Genomic DNA, 17,957 nt, shown 5'->3' with positions numbered 1-17,957 from the left:
GCTTTGTGATAGATGGCGATGTAATAGTCACAAACGTATAAGTACGTGGTATCACGTAACATTCTGACAGTGCGGACGGTATTTGCTTCGTAATACACTGCCTGTGTTAAAATGGACCGTTTACCAATTGCGGGAAAGGTCGATATTGTGCTCATTGTGATCGAAATGCCCATCGGGCGTGTGCTGTGCATGCTGCTCGGTATCCTGGACGACATCATCCAAGTGTCCTGACCGTTCGCCGGATAGTTACGTTATTTGATGAAACATGAAGTGTTCAGCCACATGTGAAACGTCAACCACGACCTGAATGAAATGGTGATGACCAAGTAGGTGTTTTAGCTGGTGTCGCGACTAATTCGCACATAAGTAGCAGACAAATTGCGCGAAAGTCGGGAATCTCAAAAACGTCGGTGTTGAGAATGCTACATCAACATCGATTGCACCCGTACCATATTTTTATGCACCAGGAATTGCATGGCAAAGACTTTGAACGTCGTGTACAGTTCTGCCACTGAGCACAAGAGAAATTACGGGACGATGACAGATATTTTGCACACGTGCTATTTGGCGACGAAGCGTCATTCACCAACAGCGGTAACGTAAAGCGGCGTAATATGTACTATTGGGCAACGGAAAATCCATGATGGCTGCGACAAGTGGAACATCAGCGACCTTGGCGGGTTAATGTATGGTGCAGCATTATGGAAGGAGGGATAATTGGCGCCCATTTTATCGATAGCAATCTAAATGGTGTAATGTATGCTGATTTCCAACATAATGTGTTACCGATGTTACTACAAGATGTTTCACTGCATGACAGAATGGCGATGGAGGTCCGGCACACAGCTCGCGTGCAGTTGAAGCGGTACTGAATAGCATATTTCATGACAGGTGGACTGGTCGTCGAAGCACCATACCATGGCCCGCACGTTCACCGGATCTGACGTCCCCGGATATATACATCCCCTGCGGGTCCGAGGATTAGACTAGGCCCGCGGTATTCCTGCCTGTCGTAAGAGGCGACTAAAAGGAGTCCATCCCCCTCACGGGGGGAGTTAGCGCCTGCGTCCGGAGACGGACGGTTCCACGACCTATAATCGTGGTCTTTTTGGTTTTTCACTTCTCGTTTCTTCCTTCCTTTTGTTGGTTCCTTTCTTTGCTCTTCTCCACCTCACTGTCTTCCTTACTCTTTCCCTTGACTTCTCCTTGCCTTCTCATTGCCTTTTTCTCCTTGCCTTCTCATTGCCTTTTTCTCCTTGCCTTCTCATTGCCTTTTTCTCCTTGCCTTCTCATTGCCTTTTTCTCCTTGCCTTCTCATTGCCTTTTTCTCCTTGCCTTCTCATTGCCTTCTTCTCCTTGCCTTCTCATTGCCTTCTTCTCCTTGCTTTCTCATTGCCTTCTTCTCCTTGCCTTCTCTGGTCTCCGCCTCGGCGTTTGAGACAGTCTGTCCTCTTTCTCCCTCTCTCTCTTCTTTTTCCTCTTCTTCCTTCCTCCCTGTGCGTGCCTGAAGGCCCACCCACGCGTTCGCACGCGTAGCCGGTGACGGGGTAACGCGTAAGTCCCCGCCCTGGGTAGACATGTAAGGCACGCGCGTACCCCCTGGTAAAGGCCAGGCCCGGGGAGGAGTGATTGCCTGAGCTGATACCTTCTGACCATGCCGATTGGTCCCTCCGTCTGTTTCTCGGGAGGTGTGACCTGAGGTGTAAACATTCGCCTAAGGCGGGAGTGCCCTCTGAGAGGGTCCCCACAAGGAAGGAGCGCGCCATCGGAGACGCTGGCAATCATGGGGGATTCCTCCGCAATGGATTCTACTCCATCTCTCTCGACTTCGACCCAAAAACGGAAACGTGACCAGCCAACAGTGACAAAAGTACTACCGCCTGCCCCACAGTTCCTCGTAGTTTCTCGATCTGAGGACGGAAAGGATTTTTCCTCTGTCAACCCTTTCGTTATTCAGAAGGGCGTAGATGCCATAGCCGGATCTGTCAAATCTTGTACCAGGTTGCGTAACGGCACCTTATTACTAGAAACTGAGAGTGCCTTTCAGGTACAAAAACTGCTTCGGGCCACCCTCCTGTACACGTTCCCTGTCCGGGTGGAGGCCCACCGAACTTTGAATTCGTCTCGTGGTGTAGTCTATACTAGCTCCCTCCCCGGATTGACTGACGAGGAGCTTCAATCTTTCCTCGCTGAGCAGGGCGTGACGGCTGTCCATAGGGTCATGAAAAAGGTCAACAATGACCTTGTACCGACCCGGACACTTTTCTTGACCTTCGATAGTGTTAAGCTGCCATCGCGCATCAAGGCGGGCTACGAGGTTATTTCTGTTCGCCCCTATGTCCCGACACCTACGCGCTGCTACCAGTGTCAGCGTTTCAATCACACTCGACAGTCTTGTTCCAATGCGGCTAAATGTGTCACTCCTGGCAGGGATGCCCATGAGGGTGACTGTCCACCTCCGTCTCCTCGTTGTGTGAACTGTCAGGGTGACCATGCCGCATCCTCCCGCGACTGTCCTGTCTATAAGGAAGAACGCTGTACCCAAGAAATTCGGGTCAAAGAGAAAGTGTCCACCTCGGCTGCTCGCAAGCTATTGGCTAGTAGGAAGCCCACGCTGCTCCCAGCTGGGAAATACAGTACTGTCCTCGCCTCTCCTCGGACTACCCGGGAGGTAGCAACCCAGACATGCGATCTGACCTTCAGCACCACGGTCGTCCGTTCGGCCAGTGCTAAGATCGCGCGGTCGACGTCTCCTCTTCCTCCCATCAACCCACAGACACCAGCCCCTTCCTCAGCTTCTGCTAAGACGAAGACATCGAAGTCAGATGCACGGGCCTTCAAGAAGGAACCATCCCGTGCAGACTTCCTCCGTACCTCGACCTCCCAGCCTTCGACCGGTACTTCCACTAAACGTCCTTCCAAACAGGCGCATAGGAAGCACAGTTCTCCTTCTCCGCCACGGCGCATTTCTTCTCCTGCGCCACCTAGCGGTTGCCGCCCCAGGCCGTCATCCGTTTCGCCTGGCCGCACATCTGGCCGTTCACCGGCGGAGGAAGCTCCCCCTCCCGGCCATCCTCCCGAGATGGCCGATGACCCTATAGACCCAATGAACGATGACTGTCCGCCTACTGATAGCGGCGGCAGTGCTCGCTCGAAGCCAGGCCCTAAGCGGCCTTCGAGGTGACCACTTCTCTCATCTTCCTTTTCTTACGATGGCACTTATTCACTGGAATATTCGCAGCATTCGCTCCAACCGAGAGGACTTGAAGTTGCTGCTCCGCTTGCACCGTCCGCTCGTCGTAGCCCTCCAGGAAACGAAGCTACGCCCATGTGATCAAATTGCCTTGGCACACTACACCTCTGTGCGTTTTGACCTACCCCCTGTGGTAGGTATCCCAGCTCATAGAGGGGTTATGTTGCTGGTCCGGGATGATATTTACTACGATCCCATCACGTTGCACACCGGCCTGCAGGCAGTTGCCATCCGCATTACTCTCCCCACTTTTACGTTTTCCTTTTGTACCGTTTACACTCCATCGTCATCTGCCGTTACCAGGGCAGACGTGATGCAACTTATTGCTCAGCTACCTGCACCATTTTTGTTAACTGGAGACTTCAATGCCCACCATCCCCTTTGGGGCTCTCCAGCATCCTGCCCGAGAGGCTCCTTGTTAGCAGACCTTTTCAACCAGCTCGATCTTGTCTGCCTCAATACTGGCGCCCCTACTTTTCTTTCGGACACATCTCACACCTATTCCCATTTAGACCTCTCTATATGTACTCCCCAACTTGCACGCCGGTTTGAGTGGTATGCACTTTCTGATACATATTCGAGCGACCACTTCCCGTGTGTTATCCATCTCCTGCAGCATACCCCCTCTCCGTGCTTCTCTAATTGGACCATCTCCAAGGCAAACTGGGGGCTCTTCTCTTCCAGGGCGACCTTTCAGGATCAAACCTTTACAAGCTGCGATCGTCAGGTCGCACACCTCACGGGAGTCATTCTCGCTGCTGCTGAACATTCCATCCCTCACCCTCCTTCTTCTCCACGTCGCGTACCGCAGCATGCTGGTGGACCGCAGCATGTAGAGACGCTTTACATGCTGTCGACGTGCTTTACGCACATTTAAACGCCACCCTACAGTGGCGAATTGTATCAATTATAAACGATTACGTGCTCAGTGTCGTCGTATTATCAAAGAAAGCAAGAAAGCCAGCTGGGCTGCTTTCAGAAGCACCTTCAACAGTTTTACTCCTTCTTCTGTTGTCTGGGGTAGCCTGCGCCGGCTATCTGGCACTAAGGTCCACTCACCAGTTTCTGGCTTGAAGGTCGCGAATGACGTCCTTGTGGCCCCTGAGGCTGTCTCCAATGCCTTCGGCCGGTTTTTCGCAGAGGTTTCGAGCTCCGCTCATTACCACCCTGCCTTCCTCCCCCGCAAACAGGCAGAGGAGGCTAGGCCACCTAACTTCCGCTCCTCGAATTGTGAAAGTTATAATGCCCCATTCACCATGCGGGAACTCGAAAACGCACTTGGCCGATCACGGTCCTCCGCTCCAGGGCCAAATTCTATTCATATTCGGATGCTGAAGAACCTTTCTCCTGCAGGTAAAGGTTTTCTTCTTCGTACATACAATCGTATCTGGATTGAGGGACATGTTCCCGCATGCTGGCGCGAGTCTATTGTTATCCCGATTCCTAAGCCGGGGAAGGACAAGCACTTGCCTTCCAGTTATCGACCTATCTCGCTTACCAGTTGTGTCTGTAAAGTGATGGAGCGAATGGTTAACTCTCGATTGGTTTGGCTGCTCGAGTCTCGACGCCTACTTACCAATGTACAATGTGGATTTCGTAGGCGCCGCTCTGCTGTTGACCATCTGGTTACCTTGTCGACCTTCATTATGAATAACTTCTTGCGGAAGCGCCCGACCGCGGCTGTGTTCTTTGATTTGGAGAAGGCTTACGACACCTATTGGAGGCCGGGCATTCTCCGCACCATGCATACATGGGGCCTTCGCGGTCGCCTCCCTCTTTTTATTCGTTCCTTTTTAATGGATCGACAGTTCACGGTACGTGTGGGTTCTGTCCTGTCCGACACCTTTCGCCAGGAGAATGGGGTGCCACAGGGCTCAGTTTTGAGCGTCGCTCTCTTCGCCATCGCGATCAATCCAATAATGGATTTCCTCCCAGCTGATGTACCAGGCTCCCTTTTCGTGGACGATTTTACCATCTATTGCAGCGCGCAGTGTACACGTGTCCTGGAGCGCTGTCTTCAGCGTTCTCTTGACCGTCTTTACTCCTGGAGTGTCGCCAATGGCTTCCGTTTTTCTGCCGAGAAGACGGTCTGTATTAACTTCTGGCGCTACAAAGAGTTTCTCCCACCGTCCTTACGACTCGGTCCCGTTGCTCTCCCAATCGTGGAGACAACCAAATTTTTAGGCCTTACATTTGACAGGAAACTTAGCTGGTCTCCACATGTGTCATATTTGGCCGCCCGTTGTACCCGTTCTTTAAATGTCCTCCGTGTTCTCAGTGGTATGTCGTGGGGAGCGGATCGAACCGTCCTACTTCGTCTATATCGGTCGATCGTCCGCTCCAAGCTGGATTAAGGGAGCTTCGTATACTCCTCTGCACGGCCATCCATCTTACGCCGCCTCAACTCCATACAACATCGGGGTTTACGACTTGCGATCGGAGCATTTTATACCAGTCCCGTAGAGAGTCTTCATGCTGACGCTGGCGAATTGCCACTCACCTACCGGCGCGATATACTGCTTTGTCGGTATGCCTGTCGGCTACTGTCAATGCCCGACCATCCGTCTTATCGTTCCTTTTTTGACGACTCTCTTGACCGTCAATACGGGTTGTATGTCTCTGCCCTGCTACCCCCTGGAGTTCGCTTTCGTCGCCTCCTTCAATTTTTCACTCCCTGCAACCTTTCGAGTGGGCGAGAGCCGCACTCCACCTTGGCTCCAGGCTCAGGTCCGCGTTCACCTTGACCTCAGCTCGCTCCCAAAAGAGGTCACCCCCGGTTCGGTCTACCACTCCCGTTTTTTGGAACTTCGTTCGAAGTTCATCAACACGACTTTCATTTATACAGATGGCTCTAAGACCAATGACGGGGTCGGGTGTTCCTTTATTGTCGAGGCACAAAGTTTCAAATACCGGCTCCATGGCCATTGTCTTCACAGCTGAGCTCTTTGCCCTCTACCAGGCTGTTCTTTACATCTGCCGCCACCGACATTCTGCTTATGTCATCTGCTCAGATTCCCTGAGCGCCATCCAGAGCCTCAGTGATCCGTACCCGGTTCACCCTTTCGTACACTGGATCCAACGCTCTCTTCAGCAGCTGGTGGACGTCGGTTCTCCAGTTAGCTTTATGTGGGTTCCTGGCCATGTCGGTATCCCTGGGAACGAAGCTGCAGATGCCGCGGCCAACGCTGCGGTACTCCAGCCTCGGACAGCTTCTTGTTGTGTCCCTTCGTCCGATTTTAGCAGGGTCATTTGTCGGCGCATCTTATCGCTGTGGCATGCCGATTGGGCTGCACTTACCGACAACAAGCTTCGGGCCTTAAAACCTCTTCCCGTGGCTTGGACGTCCTCCCCACGCCTTCTCGGCGGGAGGAGGTCGTTTTAGCCCGATTAAGAATTGGACACTGCCGGTTCAGCCATCGCCATCTGCTGACGGCTGCGCCGGCGCCGTTCTGCCCATGTGGGCACTTGCTGACGGTTAGACACATTTTAATGTCCTGTCCAGATCTTAACACACTGCGCCTCGATCTTAACCTGCCAAATACTTTCGATGCCATTTTAGCGGATGACTCACGAGCAGCTGCTCGTGTTCTTCGTTTTATCAATTTGACAAACCTCGCTAAGGACATTTGATGATGCTGTTTTTTAATCCTATGCCTGTCAGTCTGTCTTTTATCGTGTTTTCCCTTTTAGTTGTTGTGGTCGACTTGTGCCTCGCGGTGCATTCTTAGAGTAGTCAGGGCGCTAATGACCATTGAAGTTGTGCGCCCTAAAACCACAAAAAAAAAAAAGTCCCCGGATATCTTTCTTTGGGGAAAGTTGAACGATATTTGCTATCGTGATCCACCGACAACGCCTGACAACATGCGTCAGCGCAGTGTCAATGCATGTGCGGACATTAAGGAAGGCGGACTACTCGCTGTTGAGAGGAATGTCGTTACACGTATTGCCAAAAGTATTAAGGTTGAGGGAAATCATTTTGAGTATTTATTGCATTAATGTGGTATTTACACGTAAACACCCAGTAACAGCATGCGTTCTCAGAAATGATAAGTTCACAAAGGTACATGTACCACATTGGTACAGCCTTAATAAAATATTCAGACGTACCTACGTTCTGTATTTTAATTTAAAGAACCTACGTGTTACCAACTGTTCGTCTAAAATAGTGAGCTATACGTTTGTGATTATTACAGCGCCATCTGTCACAAAGCGAAGAAAGTGGTCCAAATAAAACATTCATATTTCTCTACGTACTACACAAATATGTAATAAAAAATGTGGGTTCCTATATTAAAAAATGCAGTTGATATCCGATTGAACTATGGCAGCGCCATCTAAGAGGCCAACCATAGCGCCATCTGGTTTCCCCCTTCAAGCTAGACAAGTTTCGTGCTTTGTAGTTTTTTCGTTTGATGCTCACTTCATGAGATGTTTGGCCCAGTCACTATCAATGGACCACCCTGTGTATATATGTAGGTGAAAAATTATGTCATTGTACGACACAACCTTTAGGAAGTATGACGTCATAAACAATGACATGCATGAAAAACTAGCTTTACTTTCAACTCAGCACATATTTCCCAGACTATACACATCCAGTGTTTAATAACGACACTACTTAGCAACTTCTATCCTACGTTAAATTTCTAACCTTTTCCACACTTTTCTCGCTTACAACCCGGAAAAGTAATGAATGTTTTAATTTATTATGAGTTTTTATGTGAACAACACTTAACTAATAAAACCGACACAATTCCGGTTTTACCTCTTAAACCATGCAGATTATACTTGCTTAAAGTAAAATAAGTAACACATTAACTTCTTTGTGCACAGGTTTCAAGTTGTTGTGTTCATGGAGTTCTTTTCTTTAACGAGTCAGGTGCCAGTGGGCTACAGGTGAAATAATAAATGAGGAGATCCTCAGCAGAATCAGCGAGGAACGGATTATCTGAAGAACATTGACTTGAATAAGGGACCGGGTAGAGGACAGCTGAGAATAATTTACACGTCACTAAAAGTTACGGAAGCAAAAACAGTAGGGTTCACTGGCATTGGGCTATGTGCATCAAATTATTGAAATTGTTGGTCCTAAGTGCTTTCCTGAGACGATGAGGATGTTGACGTGTGTGGCGTCGTACCTGAGAGAAGACCGATGGCACTAAAGAAAAGAAAGGGAAACAATTATCACCTCTTCCATCAGAAAAAAGACTGAGCTGTAGGATTAAATCTTCTACACACGTTGCAGAAATGGAGTATTTGAAATTTATAGTTGCGCGTTGCATTTACACGATACACGATCGACAAATGCAGTTACTATTCCAAGGTGGCCCCAGTGCAGACCAAAAACAAGTTTTAGGGTAATGAAGTATTACAGTCCTGTGTTATATAACGCATTTTCAACAATTCATGAAAGCTGTTCAACATCACATAGAAAAATATATAATCAAAAAAAAGATGTAAAGTCGCCCAGAGGTGACGTAGATGGACATACTACCCATACAAATTCAGTATGGCACAACACTAATATAGACTTCTTAAGACATTCATTACATACACTGAAATAAGTAACAGAAACCATTGTGACTCACAGTTTCCGGTGAAGCCATGTCTGGTTTACCTGATATAGTATGTCATCAGCGTACCAGCAGTAGATGAATATTTCGTATATAATAACCATCAGGTACGCCTGGAGTTTCAATAATGTCATTACATTGCCAGTATTCTGTAAAAGTTAATGAAAATAAAAGTATTACATTCAGTGAGTTAAACATTTAACACTACTAATATGGCACTAAGAAAGAATTGCAGAAGTGGAAGCCATTCATAAATGAATAACAGGAATTTAGCTTATTTCGTAAGTATATTTTGCAATAAGGGTCGGATGTAATATACACAATGAAGTCCAATGTTTTACATATCTCAGTCACGAGAAGAGTGATTGATTGGTATTTCAAAGATGAGACATTATCCACTTACTAAACACAGAAAATACGAATGGAAATGAAGTTCATTAAGCAAACGTCTTTACTTCCGAAATATTTTAGAATGAAACATCTTGATGACTGAACGAATTTCTTAATTCTTGAAACTAGTCACAAAACGTACCGTTGAACTCTGGAACAACGTCACGCATATAACAACTGTAGCGCCCAAGAACTGGAACAGTATAATCATGTTCAGCAAACCTTCTAGTTCCTTGACTAGCCTGTAACAAGATAAGATAACAAGAAATTCAGTGTAGCGAACTTCAGCTGCAGATGTAACGTGCTGTGTGCATTAGACTACAGTGCTCAAAATGGTAACTTTAAAAGCTGTGTGACGTCAGGGAGCTTTGACATTTGGAGGACAGCGTGCCGTGAATATTTACATAAATTGTAGAGTTTGCAGTCCTCGTAAAGTTTGTATTTATCTGTATTGATAAGTGGTTTCGTACTTACAGCCATTATGAGATCTGAGAGTGGAAAGGAGGAACAAGCCCATTGTCAGAAATTCTAGAACATGAACATGGACGTCAACACCAACGAGTCCTCTCAAAAAGGGAACGGGCTGCATCTCTGTGTTGGACGCTACGGCGTCCCTGTCGGACACAAGATGGATGTCCTCTCAAGACGGCTCTTTCTCGCATGGGCAGCTGGCAGCTTGTAATTCTCTGCACGTACCATGGCGATCAAGTGTGAGAAATGTGAGACGGAACCGAAAGGTTAAGTGTTGTGGTAGGTTAAACAGCAGTGTAAAATGAAATAGACGCAAGCAAGAATCTACTATGAACTAATCTGTCGCACGTAGTTTGAGTATCATTATCTCCTGCAGGAGTACATTACACTTTCAAAACTTCTCGTGTATCAGACAGGTATGCATTACTCCAACCTGTCAATTCATCTTCACGATGACCCACACCAGCGTCCATTCGTATAGCATCATACACAGTAGTCATGCGCTCCCTTAACGTCTACACATGATCGATGGTTTATGCACACATCAACTCCTTTAACTACCACATAGCCACAGGTCCTACCGATTCGGATCCGGTGAACGGGAGAGCATGCTTCCGAACCTCCGTCACCAATCCATCACCCGTGAAATGTTTCGATGAGCACCGTCGCACGAGCCGTAGAAAACTGGATGCAATTAATGTATACCTAACCTCCAGTAATGTGCAGACGTTACAGTAACTTGTGACCAATGCATGAGACGCTGGCCGAATGGAGGAACGCAGTTGTAAAAGAGTGAGTGATTCGCTGTGATGAATCGCTGAAGGGTGAAATCGGTTGCTTGGTAACCACATGCATCTTTGGCAATAGTGTCTGTTTCTGTGTAACAGATGGGAATACGAGGACAATCTAGCCTATATCGGTAACGGGTATTGGATTCCGGACCTGTCATTATAGGAACTTACTTTCTAATTTTGGCCGGTGCTTTCTCCTGTAGGAACGTGTTACCCTTCCTTTAAAACTCCCTGTAAATACTCTCACATGAATATTTTTATGTAAAATGTAGTTCAATTTATATAACGTAAGAAGTAGTCCAATGAAGACGAGAAAGATAGAAAAAAGTAAGTAGTCGCCGTAACTGTTGACACAGTTAACTGACTGTAAGAGAAGACGGTCACTGCCTCCACTGAAAAATGTTTGCGGTTTTCGTTCGGAACCATTATTGTATCCAGGCGTGAACCTCTTCGTCCTAAGTAAATCGACCCCACGAATATCTTTCTTCAGGGTTCGAAAAATATGGAAGTTGTATGGGAAGAGACTGGGACTGTATGAACGTTGTGCAACCTGTTTTAGAGCGAATCTTCTACATCGTGCACGAAATAATCTTTGCAAAATATGGTTGGAGGTAGTTAATGTTTTCGGTTGAGATAGCTTCCGCAGACTTTCGACTTGTTCACGAGACATACGAAAGTCACTGAGGAATGGGTTCGCAGAAGACAAAGGTTCGTTGTAAATTCACAACAGACACTTCGTTGACTACATGTCACTTTCAAGCAATGTGGGATGTTGAAGTCAACTCAGTAATATAAAGCTGTGCCATGCTCTGTATGAATAGATGCATGAGGTGTTGTGAATTTATTAGCTATTCCATATACCAATTACGTTATGGAGCCGGTGAAACAATTACGTAAACAATCCAATTTAAATTTCATGTAGTAGGCATAGTTATTGGATCACAATGTTTGAAAATGACAACATTTCGAAATTTCAATCGCAGTAAATAGTTTTAACAGCCGTAAGTGGAATAATTTCATTTAAAAATTTCACAAAAGATGTGAACCCAGGTATAAAAAAAAGGCTCTAAGCGCTATGGGACTCAACATCTGAGGTCATCAGGGACATCACACACATCCATGCCCGAGGCAGGAGTCAAACTACGACCGTAGCAGCAGCGCGATTGCGGACTGAAGCGCCTAGAACCGCTCGGCCATAGAGGATGGTCACCCAGTTATCAAGAAACTCGTGGAAAATATTTGCTTCTATAAGCAGCGCCACCGCTGCTTATCCGAGTATCACACTTTTTGTTAGTCACTTCACGTTACGTGTAGGTATTCTCTGTGTGTCTTCTTTATTTATGGTACACATTTACATTTTTCCTGTGTTTGTGTGTGACAGGTTCGTGTTCATGCTGTAAAAAATATTGAAATAGCTATGCTTCTCCACTATACCCATTTTGGATCGTGAACTGAAACTATGATTTTTAATTGTCGACGTATGTGGGTATAATACGAGATGCGTTAAATAAGGAACGCAACACCTTTTTTCCTGAAAGCAGGATGGTTTTAATCAGGATTCCAGTACACGGAACTATTCCTAACTCTTTTGCCTACAAAACCCTATATTTAAACACTACTCCGTTCAATGTGACAGCGTTACACTACCTTACCGGGAGGGACTCGAATGAGAGTGTCCACACGTTTCACCACTGCAGGAGTGGCAGCTGTGTACGGCCAGCCAGCACGTGAGTTATCGGACTGGACTGCGAGACCTTGTTGCGAAGATGACAAACGCTTCGCCCAAAGACTCATTGCCCATGTGTTCACTGCCAGGACTCCGTAGACATTGTGCAAGTGCCTATGAATATCTGTTATGCTCCAGTTTTCCACCAAAGGAAACTCAATGACAGCTCTCTGCTTGTAATGCAGCTGCGTTACAGACGCCATTTTCAAATCTATGTACAGCGCCTCCACCTGTCGGAACTTTACGAAAACTTGGGGTTGAAGCAAGCATATTCCACGATGTGCTACACGAAATTCCTCAATTTTTCATTGGCCGAGGAAAAAAGTGTAGCATAACTTATTGAACAACCCTCATATGCAAGCATTCAGTCTTTTGAATTCGGCCACAACTTATTTTAGTTTTCAAATCACAGTGGGCCAGTCATCATACGGAAGTGCTAAGGGAACATTTCCTGGACAATGGGGAAGTATAGGCTATGGTCTTGGAGCAAGAACAATTAGTAGCACTCTCTTTACTAATATCAATTTTGCTCTTTATTATATATATTCACTTGGTAGTAAGAATAGGAGCTCTGTCACATATGCCAGTAACTGGCAGAAACTTTAATTATGTAGCACATATTTCAGTCTTTATCTTTCGTGTAACATTTCGATCCGCATTACGTGTATACTGTCAACGTGCGAACACAACTGCAGTAGCAGTGTCTACTTACATTCACTACGCAACCGTGGAAATAAAAACTTTGTAACGCAATGCATCGTTACTAAAAGATCGAGACGTGGCAAGTGTGATGTGTAGCATAGCCGCATTGTTTATATCGACATTCAGTGTTTACTTACTGCAAGGAAATGTGAAAAGGTGTGGCTAAATACTGTGTGTGTATGCGTGTCAGTGTGAATTTGTCACGGACAGCACGAGACAGAGCAAAGCAAGTATCCTAAAACAAAACCAACTTTTCGTTTTAAAAACTTTTCCTTACAAGTAACTTCATTTCCATTGTTGTAGCAGCACCGCGAACATAGGGTCTGTTAAAGGCGTAAAGTCAAGCGCCGGCACGCAAGACGGGAAACGAGAGGGCAGAGAGGGTTGCGAAGAAGACGTCAGCCAATCGCACACTGACTGGCCCCTCTTCAGGACGACAACGCGATAGCAGCGGTATCTGTGGGAAGAGGACGTAAGAGCCGCGCCCGACTGGCCGCGGTTCAGTTCCACGGGAATCTTCAAGTCCAACGACCTGAATAGAAGCGTCACAGCTCATTACTTTGCTCGTACATTCTATGTAGCTCAAACTTGGACATGTTATACCGAAGAACGTTACTTATTTTGTCTGTGGCGCATTGCTTGCGACAGATCTATGTATTACTCATTGTTAAGTATTGTGAATTACTTTTCGTGATTGAGCCGTGGTATAAAATTGCTGTTTTAAAGAGCGCGCCGCAGCGCGTAGTGTGAAGCAGTCACCCTTCGTTTCTGGTGGTGGCGCCGCTGTGGCAATCGCAGCTTTGGTGTCTCCCTCTGGTGGGAAAGGGGAAATGTTGCCTGTTGACGTGCATTTAAGGGGTGCAATGAGCTCGCCAGTCAGTCAGTCTGGGCCAGTCTCTCGTCCACAGCTTTCTAGTCTGTCTCTCGTCCGCATTTGTTAGGCAGTTAGTGTCTGTCTGTCGTTCGGAGTGCTAGTATGTCCGTCGTTCGGATCAAACTTTAAAGCCAGCAAAATGAGAGTCTTTCCACCCCGGTCGGGGTTTAGTTCCTGCATCTCAGTCTGCGCGTTAGGCCGCCAGTCTGCTCGAGTTAGCTCAGGCAATGGTCATTGGCGGTTGGATCGATCGGTTGGTCGGTCACGCACTGAGACACAAGATGACTTGTCCCTCTTGAGCGTCGGAGCATGTGACGTTGCCACGTGAGTCCAGTGGCCCGCGGTGTATAGCGAGGGGTAGTGACTTTGCGGTCTATAGGAGAGCAAGAGGAGTCAACCCACGACATCAGTCTGGCCGGTGTGAGCTGCGACGCCGTGAGACGGGAGATCGGCGCGCCTTCCTGCGTCCTTTGAAGCTGCTAGCAGCGGACGGTTCGGGAGAGCGATTCGGGGGTGCTGCGCCACGCCTTCTCGAGAAAACGCATTTTATTAGAAGTTAAGTGATTGGTGATATGTTATTTGATTTACTCTTGTTAAATTCTACTTGTTTTCTTGGTGAGGTCACCAGCCATTTTGCTTTGGGGTCGTCCCTCCATTCTACTCCGTTTGCCCACCCGCGAGAAGGTGGTTGTTTATAAATTGGGTGGTCCGTTTTTCCCTTGTGGAGTAGGGGCGGGTTAGAGCAACCTGCGGTTCGAGTTGTTCGGTAATCTCCCTATCAATCTACCGTACGTTAGTAGCTGCCTCTGTCATGTTTGTCGGATGTGGAGTGTTAACGAATCTATTGCTTGGAGTGTAACGGCCTAGTACCTGAAATATGTTTTGATCTTTGGAAACTTTGATTTATAGCCTTTGTTCTTGATAGGCGGTATCTGTGTACTGTAGAGCATCTTAACTATTGTTTGGCCAACCTTGTAAAATTTTATATAAGATTGCATTTCATGGACTTTTATTTAAAGGATCATTTTAGTATAAAATGTTGCCATTCTTTCACCGTAAGACTTTTCTTAGAAGTTAAAATCAAGTTGCACCTTCGGTGGCCAGGTTAATATTTTAATTGTTAGTGTTTTGTACCATTTCCATCCCTCCTACGGGAGGTGCATAGTTTGTGTGCTTGTGCAAGTTGTTAAAACTCTTAGTTTAAAGTTATCTTGTGAGTTGCAGATTTGTACGAGTGTAGCCTTTCAGAGGTTGTTGTGAACGGTCGTAACTAAGGCCGTGTCAAAACTTGTTTCTTTCTGCCTCTGAATAAATTGTAACTTTCATATTTAGAGGGCGCTTTCTGATTATAATTTTAAATCTGTTTCTCATAAAAAATGCTTTCAGGCACTATTAAAGTGAACAAAATTTCCATTTGTTAAAAGGAATTTGGTTATGATTTCATCAGTTACTCCCTGGCAACTACTTCCATGCTTACATAGTGTGATTAAATGTGTTAATGTTCTTGATAAATCACTAGTAAATAAAATAAATTCTTAAGAATATTCTTTGAAAAGAAATCACGGTTCATTACTGGTAGCAGAGCGTGGTTAGTGATAACGCCCCTGCTTTTGTGTCAGATAAGTTTAAGGCCTTTTGTTTCGGGAATGGCATCAAGCACATAAACACAACACCGTATTACCCTCAGGGGTCCTTTGCTGAACGCGTGAATCACAACCTAGAATCAGCTTTAATAATTTACCATCAAGTCAAACCGAGTAAGTGGGATACTAACTTGCCCTGGATTAATTTTGCGTTTAACACTGCGGTTCATGAGGCATTGAAGACTACTCCGGCCTCTCTCTTATTGGCGTATCCTATCAATTCGCCTTTGTCTAACTTGTGGCGCACCCAAGACTTACTCCCTGAGCGGGTATCCCCGGGGTTAATTAGAAGGAACTGGAATCGAGCTCGTCGCAGTAACGCGGCTGCCCATGGTCGTCAAGCCGTGCGGTACAACCGCAATAGGCGTCCTTATCAGGGAAAACCGGGGGATTAAGAATGTTCAGGGTCGAGGAAGGATGGGGGGCCGAGTAGGGAAGTTCACAGCCCGCTTTATACGTCCATGCACTGTGCTCCGTGTGTTGGGGCTAGTTAACCTGTTAGTCAGACATGAACAGACCGGTAGGAATCGTCGAGTCCATTTGAGCCAGGTGAAGTCTCTGAGTTCGGGCGCGTGTCCAGTTTGAGGGGAGGAGGTTGAGCCGAGGTAAAAACTGCTGTTTTGAAGAGCGTGCCGCAGCGCGTAGTGTGAAGCAGACGCCCACCGTTTCTGGCGGTGGCACCGCTGTGGCAAACGCAGCTTTGGTGTCTCCCTCTGGTGGAAGAGAGGATAGGTTGCCTGTTGACGTGCATTTAAGGGGCGCAATGAGCTCGCCAGTCAGTCAGTCTGTGTCAGTCTCTCCTACCCAGCTTGCTAGTCTGTCCCTCGTCCTCATTTGTAAGGGAGTTACACATATGTGCATTACTCATTGTTAAGTATAGTGAATTACTTTTCGTAATAAAACTCATTAATACTATTTGTTTGAATTGTTATCCGGCGGTCCGAGAAAGCAGGTTTGCTGGACACGCCATATTCGACGACTAGGCAGGATTGGACCGCGTCATGTTGCAATGGTTCAGATGATGTTCCCGTGGCACCTCCGTCTCATAATGAGCCTGCAGTGTCCTGACAACTAGTTAATCGTGCACAAAATAGCACCAACTGTTCATATTATGCCCGCATAAACCGCATCCCCTTTTCTTATTTTCGCCGGCCGAAGTGGCCGTGCGGTTAAAGGCGCTGCAGTCTGGAACCGCAAGACCGCTACGGTCGCAGGTTCGAACCCTGCCTCGGGCATGGATGTTTGTGATGTCCTTAGGTTAGTTAGGTTTAACTAGTTCTAAGTTCTAGGGGACTAATGACCTCAGCAGTTGAGTCCCATAGTGCTCAGAGCCATTTGAACCATTTTTCTTATTTTCCTCTCACGGATCTAATGACGGATGCAAAGCCGAAACCGTTTATAATTTAAAAACATATGACTGATTTATTTGTAAGTTTTAAATTACATACTCACTCTATTATAGCGTGATGGTCCCGAATGCAGGTGCACAAATCCACCCACTGGTTTTCCTCTTCGGAAAATCCGACCTGAACTTGTCGTCGGAATATAGGACAATTTCTCGAGCTGGTGGATCGTTTGTCGTAAAGTTCGCCGATGCGACGCAATCTGACGCCAAGAACCTGCAGTTGGGCAGCGATGTGGATAATGATGGAGACGAAGAACAAGTCGAGGCAGACGGCGGCGAAGAAGCTGTACTGCATGCTGAACAGCTGCAGGACGCAGAGCAGCTCGTACAACGGGCTCTCCGTGTCGCGGCTGGAGTACCACGCGGTGGCCGGCAGCTCCCGCTCAGGGGGGCCCACGTGCAGCCTCCTCATGACGGTCGGCGTGACGGCCCAGACGGCGGGCGACGAACCGCCCAGCAGCGTCATGTACAGGGTGACGTTGCGCGCCGACTTGTACGACGCGCTAAGGATGGACATTACTTCCGGGTCGGCCCACTTGCTCTGCTCGGACCTGGCCGAGTCGATCTTGTTGACGATGCGGAAGAAGTCGACCTTGCGCCGGCAGAAGACGTAGGACTTGATGAGGCCGAGCACGACGGTGACCATGAGGCAGACGTCGTGCGTGACCTTGCCCACGTCGCCCCAGAAGTGGAAGAGCGCGCGCGCCTGCGCCGCCAGGAAGCTGAGCTGCGTGCACAGCGCCCAGCAGGCGTACAGCGACCAGCAGGTGGAGAGCGCGCGGCCGCGCAGGCCGGGCGGCCGCCACAGACCGCCCACGGCGAGCACGCGCGCGTTCAGCCGCAGCGCCGACTTCGACCAGGGGGTGGCGGCTGCCATCGCCGGCCGCTGGGCCTGCCGGGGGGGAAGGAGAGACGCGGTCCGAGTCGCTCTTCATGTGCAGTTGAAAACTGCTATAGTGTATAACCTTATCCAGAGTACATGTCCACTATGACACCAGTAACAGTGCTCTGGAAATAGTCCCCAAGTAGTGCAGAATTTTGATCCATGAATGAACAAAGACATGCAGTGTAACTGTGAGTTTCACTCATCAAAAATCGCGTGAGATGTAGAAGTAGATAGCTCATTGTA

General features: G+C 47.5%; 1 protein-coding gene across 1 annotated transcript in view; it reads right to left on the bottom strand.

Annotated features, from left to right (window-relative positions):
* Positions 1-17,705, bottom strand: part of LOC124622718 (odorant receptor Or2-like) — a 56,278-nt gene extending 38,573 nt beyond the window's left edge. Inside the window, exons 1-3 of the mRNA XM_047148509.1 lie at positions 16,876-17,705; positions 9,359-9,458; positions 8,871-8,975 (exon numbers count right to left, since the gene is read on the bottom strand). Coding sequence (XP_047004465.1) covers positions 8,871-8,975; positions 9,359-9,458; positions 16,876-17,705 — 1,035 coding nt within the window. The remainder of the gene's footprint in view (positions 1-8,870; positions 8,976-9,358; positions 9,459-16,875) is intronic.
* Between the last annotated feature and the right edge of the window lie 252 nt (positions 17,706-17,957).

The sequence above is a fragment of the Schistocerca americana genome, chromosome 7, assembly GCF_021461395.2.
Source record: "Schistocerca americana isolate TAMUIC-IGC-003095 chromosome 7, iqSchAmer2.1, whole genome shotgun sequence".
Taxonomy (NCBI): Eukaryota; Metazoa; Arthropoda; class Insecta; order Orthoptera; family Acrididae; genus Schistocerca; species Schistocerca americana.
This window is presented reverse-complemented; position numbering and strand designations above follow the sequence as displayed.